The sequence below is a fragment of the Hakea prostrata genome, chromosome 7 (genome assembly GCF_041222555.1).
Source record: "Hakea prostrata isolate BN-2017 chromosome 7, UWA_Hpros_2, whole genome shotgun sequence".
NCBI lineage: Eukaryota > Viridiplantae > Streptophyta > Magnoliopsida > Proteales > Proteaceae > Hakea > Hakea prostrata.
Genome location: NC_142606.1, coordinates 17,165,753 through 17,173,252, shown reverse-complemented (window position 1 = coordinate 17,173,252; position 7,500 = coordinate 17,165,753). Strand labels below are relative to the sequence as shown.

At 46.9% G+C, this 7,500-nt stretch overlaps 1 protein-coding gene across 1 annotated transcript in view; it reads right to left on the bottom strand.

Moving 5' to 3' along the window:
* Positions 1-2,273: 2,273 nt before the first annotated feature.
* Positions 2,274-7,500, bottom strand: part of LOC149010175 (uncharacterized) — a 5,787-nt gene continuing 560 nt past the window's right edge. Inside the window, 4 exon segments of the mRNA XM_089162411.1 lie at positions 2,274-7,170; positions 7,172-7,273; positions 7,440-7,494; positions 7,496-7,500. The exon segment at positions 7,496-7,500 is cut by the window's right edge and continues 211 nt beyond it. Of these exon segments, the coding sequence (XP_089018537.1) occupies positions 6,970-7,170; positions 7,172-7,273; positions 7,440-7,494; positions 7,496-7,500 (363 nt within the window). The 3' untranslated portion in view covers positions 2,274-6,969.

The window sequence follows — 7,500 nt, the reverse complement described above, 5'->3', positions numbered from 1 at the left end:
CAAGACTTTCATGGAGTTCCCTCTCTTTCTTTGGGAGACGGTTTGTGACATGATGAACATGGTTTCATTGCACCATATTCAAATCTTTATCTCCACGCTGGACGTGGTTTTGATTTTCATGTTCCGGTTCAGCAGGTTCCGACTTCATTCTCGTGTTCTCGCTGTGTAAAAGTGAAGGCAGGTGTATGATCTCAACGGCAGCTGCGTATAAGGGTGTTTAGAGCTTCATCACCAGCAACGAAATAGACTGCAGCTGCCTCGGAGATATCAGGCTTCGTCATGGCTTCCTTTCCATGGTGTCCATTTGCAGCAGCGGTGTGAACCCGGCAGCAACGGAGGCCGACTCCCAGCAGCCGTTCCTTGCGGTTGTGAAGATCATCTCCCTTCACGCTTTCGACAGCAGCGGCGACAGGCGAGCTTGGCCTTGCAGGAGCTATGCCGCCATGGCCAAAGAGAGGGGAAAAGAAAAGAAGAAGAAGGAAAGAGAAGAATGAAGGAGAAGGAGAATAAGAAGGAGAGAGAGAAAGAGAAAGAGAAGAGAGGGAAGTGGGGAGGAAGAGAGGCTGTCCTGGGTTGTCGATCACAGGTGCTTGGAGTTTAAGAATAATCTGGTCCGATTACAGGTGTTGGGAAAGCGGAGGGCAGAAGGGCGTCAACTAACTGGGCTTGGAAGCTCACCCACTACTATACTATCCTACTTTTTTTTCCGGGAAACCGGCCCTATTCCCTTCGTCACTCCCGGAACACTAAAACTATCGTCTCCTATGTCCAGTAACTAATTTCTTCCTTGTTAATGAGCCTTTCGCCGACCGGTTGGGAGCGGAGGCAAGCCCTGCTCGTGAGACATGGTCCCTATTTACTGTAGTGCATCTCTAGGTGTTGGTAGTGAGTGAGTGAAGGACTCTCCTTAGAGAGGACTGAACGAACGAAAACTACAGGGTGGTCGGAGACCAGGGCTGTAGTCAAAAGGGCGTGACGTCTATAGACGTCTGGCTTCCGTTTTCTTCGCAGAGTTCGACTATACCCTTATCTATTCAACCAGTTTTGAGGGAAGCACCTGCGCATTGAGGGACATTGAACCCTAGATTTCCCTATCTACTTTCCCTAACTGTCATACCAAGAAAGACACATTGAAATGGAAGTTCAAAGAGTAGGCGCTTGACCAAAGGCATATCTGTCTTCGAGGTCTAGAGCTTTAGGAACAATAAGAACCTGTGCTCACCAGAATAGTTTGTCAATCAACCACTTGCACTTTCTTTTTGACTTCCTTAACAACCTTCACTTACCGCTACTCGCCCAAGCGCCTAGAACAAGACATTCTCGTTGTGTCGCACCCTAACTTCCTTCACTTTAACTAGCGCTTCCCTGATAAGAAGTTCTTTCTCTAAAGCCTCCTTTCTACTCACTCACAAGGCTAGGTCAACCACCCGCCAACCTCATTTAGGGGGGGTCTTTCACTTTACCAAAAACGATCACCGCTAATAGAAAAAGTGCTTGCTTGACCCGGAGTCTCTGTTCTGCTTGTTAAGGTGACTAAAATTATAGCCAGCCACCCTAAAGACGTTGAGAGGCTTCACTTATCCACCTGACTTTCCACTCGCTCGCTAATGAAAGCCCTTACAGAAGCCCTTACGAATAGTCTAATTGTAGAGTAGAGGTCGCTTTAACTAATAAGCAAGACTGATCCACCAAGCAACTCCATAGCGCGCGTTAGCCCCCCTATGAGGTTGGTTTAGTAAGGCCTTTTCTTTGCTTCCTTTCCCTTCTCAAAAGAGTAGATCATTCACTTTCTCCTATCCTCATGGGCCTCTAATCCGCTTAGCTTCGCTACCTAGATCGACACTAGTGGAAAGAAAGCCATATCCTCGGTTCTTACTTGATCGAACGAACAACAAGCTTTAGTTGATGGACCAACTATACTGAACCCTACCTTGTTACCTCTACCTGGCCACCCGCCATCGTTACCTTCCTCGCGAAACTGTCTACAGCCGTCACACAATCAGAGGGATAAGATAAGATAGTGACAGTCAAGTCAGAAACAAAAAGAAAACATTTTCTTACAACCAGAAAGATTTTAAAAAATAAGGCGAGTACGAGAAATACAAAAGCAAATGAGAAATATCTTAAAAAATAAGGCGAGAACTATTTGTATTTGTGCTTAAGTCATTCAAAAATAGTTACCTTGGCGAAACCAATTATCATCCATCCTCATAGCCGGAAGCCTGATCTACTCTCTCTGGTCATTGCCTCAGTCAGCTTCGAGGTGATCTGTCTATTGAACGAGAATCCCCCCTTCTCCAACAATGCGCGGAACTTCTTTTTTGAAATAGATTTGATTTGATTATGGACTCCCCTGTCAACTCGGCAACTACTCCTCCAGTTGATGAACAACGGTGGTTCGCGTATTCTATTTTATTTTATAGCTTTTATAGCTGCTCGCACAATCATTTGTCTCCTTTTACTAAGGCTTTCTTTCCCTCGGCATGGTCCAACTCGTTACGGTACGGTGTTGTAAGGTTCCGTAGGCTTGGTAGGCTCGGTACTTGGTATTATCATTAGCGCCAACTGAACGAACCTTCCCCACCCCTCTCGACGAATTATCCGCTTCCATATATCATCGGGTACCGATTCCGGCAAGTGGAAGTGGACTTCGTGCCTGAGCATCCGTGAGGAGTGTCTTCGTCTGATACTGCTTCTGATCGTAGACCACAGTAAGCTAGTAGCAACTTGGCCTTAGAAACCTTCATTCCGAAAACGTTGTGCGACTTGCATGTGTTAAGCATATTGCTAGCGTGACTTCTCGGCCTGGTATCGTATCATCTTGTTGGACGGGCGAACCCACCGATCAATCAATCGTTTAGACATACATCCGCTTATATAAAGATATACTTCATACCTCCTTCTCACGACCGCAAATCGCTCGCTGCTGCTAGCTTCATGCCCACGCCGCTCACGCTTTTCAAAAGAACTAAAAAGAAGGATTTGCTGATTCAAAGCAAGCTCCCTACGATCGCACCCTAGGAGAGTGCAAATGGCAAGTTGAATGGTCTGGTTCCGCTTAGCAGCCCAAATCCGCGTACCTCCTTTAAGACGCAAGTAAGCTACTTTAAAGCAAGTAAGCAAGACGCACAAGCAAGTACGCTTTAGCTACTAAGCTTCGAAAGAACCAGCAAGTGGCTTACTTCGAAGTAGGCAGTACTGCGGTACTCCAGTATTAGAATTAGTCTTACTTGACTTTTCATCGTCATGATGGGAGGGACCCCCTCTCCCGGCGGATGGCGCATCAACTGATCCTTGAATGACTAATCCCTGGCTAGGGAAGACGGGGGATGGCCGCTTGGCCAACTAGAACAAATGCACCCTCCCTGCATTTGTTTAGTTCCTCGCGCCGCCTTTTCTCTTTGTCCCTGAGGGAGGGGAATGATGGCACCTCCTCACATCAAGTTGTTATTACGGAGATGAATGAGAGGGGTTAGCCGTTCGTTTTCTACCGAGGTCGGGGTTTTCAGGCAAACAAATCCATCATGGAAGGGCTAGAAGCCGGATCGCTCACTCATCAATTTCTGCTTCTCCCAATGGTCGGTTCGTTGCGGATGGGACTCTATTTCAAGCAAACTCCGGCTCGAAAGCTGCAAGCTACGGCATGAATCAAAGAAGCAACGGCCCTACTACAACACAAAGGGGCCTTTTGGCCCGCCAAGCAATCAAACTACTGCGCGCTAACGCAGCAAGAAAAGAGACGTCTATAGAAGTATAGCCCTTTTGACTACAGCCCTGGTCTCCGACCACCCTATATAACGGGGCTAACGCGTTATTAAATGTTTATGTGTTAGAGTTAGAGTTTTGGTTTTCTTGCTGGGGCACATGAAGCCTTGTCTTTGTTGTTCTGGTGATCTACGACCACCGCCAACGGCTGGTTTCATTTTTTGGGCGGAAGGACGGCACTTCTTCGCTTATGGAGTTGCCTGATCGTAGACCACCCTCCGTTTGCTGGGCGCGTTGGAACGATCCCGCTTTGAAAGCTCAACCTCGGGAGAATCAGTTTCGCCGGTCCAGTGACTTGGCATACAAAGACTACTGCGTACCCTCCATGTGGTGCACTCCCGCTTGTTCATACCCGGAAGATACTGCTCCAAGGGACAGCTTTTTGCTGCCGGATGAAGGTCTTACGTCGGCTAAGAAGACGGAAAATTCCAATCTCTTTTGTGGGCCTGGAGATCGGGGAGATAAGAGTTCGCCCTCCCTATTTTGAGTGGGTGCTCGCAAGGTCAAAGTATCAAATTCTATTCCATGGGTAGGGGGAATAAATAGTTTAAGTGATTCACACCTCGAGGTAGAGTGTGTAAATACCGGATGCATAGGTTGAGTCATTCGCTAAACAACTATTTTGTTGGGCGATCAACCAGGTGCTCCTACCCAACCGGACTAATGAATGCCAACTGGAAGAACTCACTTTCCTATCGTTCAGTAGGAGATACCTTCTTGTGGCTTTAAAATGATTACCTCTTGCTAATGGGGAGAGATCTTTCATTCTGCGGCTCAATGAAGCGAATGAGGAAAGGTTGGTGAGGAGGCCGCTCATCCGCCGATAGGGTGAGGAGCCAACCTTTTTTTTTCGAACATTATTCCGGCCAAGAGTTCACATTCGTGTGGCACTTGTACTATACTAATACTAATTCATTTTCCAATTTTTCCACTCAACATGTTCAGGGGGACCCTTTCTTCTTTATCGGATGGGACAGCGATGCCGTTCAAACAATGATAGTTCTCTAAACCCCCCCTGCTAAACAGCGCTTTTCCCTTCGCCTTGCGGGGAGGAGGTACCAACATGTCTATTTCCCGATAGTGAGAATAGACCACTCGAACGATAGCTTTGCCCTTTCTTTAGCCCGCCCTCTCCTCATCAGTTGAGCGCGTATGCGCACCTTTCCTTCTCCAACCTTATTCATTCTATAGGGATAAAAACCTAGCAGTCGAGTAATAAGCTCGATCTGGATCCGAAATGGACTATGGAATCTCGATCTATTGGTCTATGCGGGATTCGCCCCCCTCTCCAGTCTCAGTTCTGGTTCGAACAGATCCCTTTCAGCCTTTTCATTAGCTACTACTACTACTGATGAAGGAACCTTCGCTGCACTCGGCCGGCAGAGATGGCAGGTAAGGGCATTTCTTTGCCGTGATCCCCACGTTCAGCTGTTAATCCGTACCTATCCACCCGATGTGATAGAGCGATACTCTGTTCGATTCCCCTTTGATCCGATGCCTACTACCTATCATAAAGGCAGCCAGCAGTCCATGGCTGGCTGACATATCACGCTTTCGCCATCAGAGGGAGGGGATGGAAAGAAAGGAGTCGATCACCTAGCCGATCCCGAATAGCCCGATCTTTATTTCAACCGATCCGCCGCCTAAAGCCTAATAAATAGAAAAAGATTAGAAATAGAATAATATATTATTATTTATATTATTTTGGAAGATAGTCGGCCCACTTCTTTTAGTTCAAGCGATTATGCCTGTTCTAGCCCTACCATCCGCCCCTATCATAATAGAAAGGGGTACTTTCGAGCTGATCTGTAACGGATCAAAGCGACCGTTAGTCGGGCTGATCTGTGATTGGTCAAGGCGACCGAGCCTACTGCGTACCCTCCATATTCCTTAAATGGGCAAGACTCGGGTACTGCATGCGAGAAGTATAATTGTTTACTGAACAACTACATAGATCTTGATGGATTTGGATGATATGGAGATCATTACTCCACCACATAAGCCATCCCATGAGTATACATGACCCCACTACCTGTATAAATCGTACATCCCTGCGATTGGAGTAGGTCAAAGCTTTATATAAGATAAGTAAAAAGCTGGAATCCGAGAGGACCCCCTAAGAGCGTCTTGTAAACAAATTATTCGATCTGGAGATCCCCGCAAGGCTGCCGGAGACATCACTAAACCCAGGGATGTCTCTTGCAAAGAAGAATTCGTAGAGAATTTCCCAGAACCCCAGTCCAGCCTACCCGACTGATATAATATAGAATTCACTCTCCGCACGGTCGAATAGTGACTGACCCTATTTGTATGCGCATCCACACGACGGGCACGTTCCAAGATCTCCCGCAACGAGAACCTAACACATGGTTTATTGACAGTAAGCTGATTAAATAGATCAGCCGGTTGGTTGAATATTTAGTTCCGCTTAGGCTACGTGTTCTGTTCACGCGCTACTAAGCCGCACACAGGATCTTAGACGAACGATCTTAGACAGCTTTCGTCCCCTTTCGGGAACACCTTCTTACTAGGGGCTAAGCCTGATGCAAATATACCGAAAAAAGAAAATATCTATGGTCGATTCTACCATATAAGCCCCTTTTGTTATGGCTCGTCTCGCGCTTAGTCACTCGCGGGATTCGGATAGGAGAGCAGCAAGTCTTTTCTGAAAGAACTCGCCCCCTTATCTTAAAAAAAAATGGAGATATACGATACTAACTCTTTGGTTGGATCGGACAGGGACTTCTATAAAGATCTTTCCACTCATTCATCATACTATAGTCGAAGTCACGGCATGGGGGGCTCCGAATAAGAACGAGAATCGGTGTCGTGGTGGTGCTACGAGATGGCGATTTATCGTATAGAAGAATAGATCCGCGGACCTATTGATTGACCATAGATGCGAACCGATCGACCGCTATCTGAGAGAAGAGTTGTAGTTCTTCTATCGTTCGAGGGCAAGGGGAGAACATGTAGCGGCTTGCCTAGATCTCGTATTTCCCACGTAGTCTGTCGGTCAAACCAACGATTCTCTTCTCAAAGTAAGTAATAGATAGAGTCATTCCTTCTTTTTCCGGTATGTAGCTCCGCGAGCTAGGAGCGCATCATCGGGGCAGGGCGAAAACGAACATAGGATCATCATCATGGCCCTCTTCTTCTTTCTTTTGTTTGTGTCCGGGGAGTTCTGTTTTTTTTTTTTAAGGCTTATCCGGGGGCGGGGAGAGTAGCACCTCTTCTTTCTTTTGCTGCTGATCTCACATCGACTTCGTCACCTTCTTGTTCAGGGGCATCAGATGAGAGATCTTCCTCCGACTCCGAAAAATCGGTCAAGCGGGAGGCTACCCTCGACTCACCTCTCTCTCTATAAAAAACCCCTCCCCAGAGGAGAGCAGAGGGTCTGAAAGAGAGTATGTCCTGGATTCCCGGATTCATTCTCGTCCTGATCCACCATGGAATTATCGGAATCTACAAAAAGATTGACGGAGAGGGCTCGTAATGATCTTCTCAAAGATCACAAGGTGCTGAAGTGGCAGGATAGGGGGGTGACCGGGTGGTGGTGGGGGGGGATCCATAGGTTTTTTTGAAAGGGATGCTCTTATCATGTTATTGCTGAAAAGAAAAACCGAATTCCTCTATTTATATAATATGTATATAAATCAGAGTTCGCTTCGCACCTCTATTTGATGTCGATTCATCCACACTTCCATTCCTTGTAGAGGAAGGCTAACTGCTTGC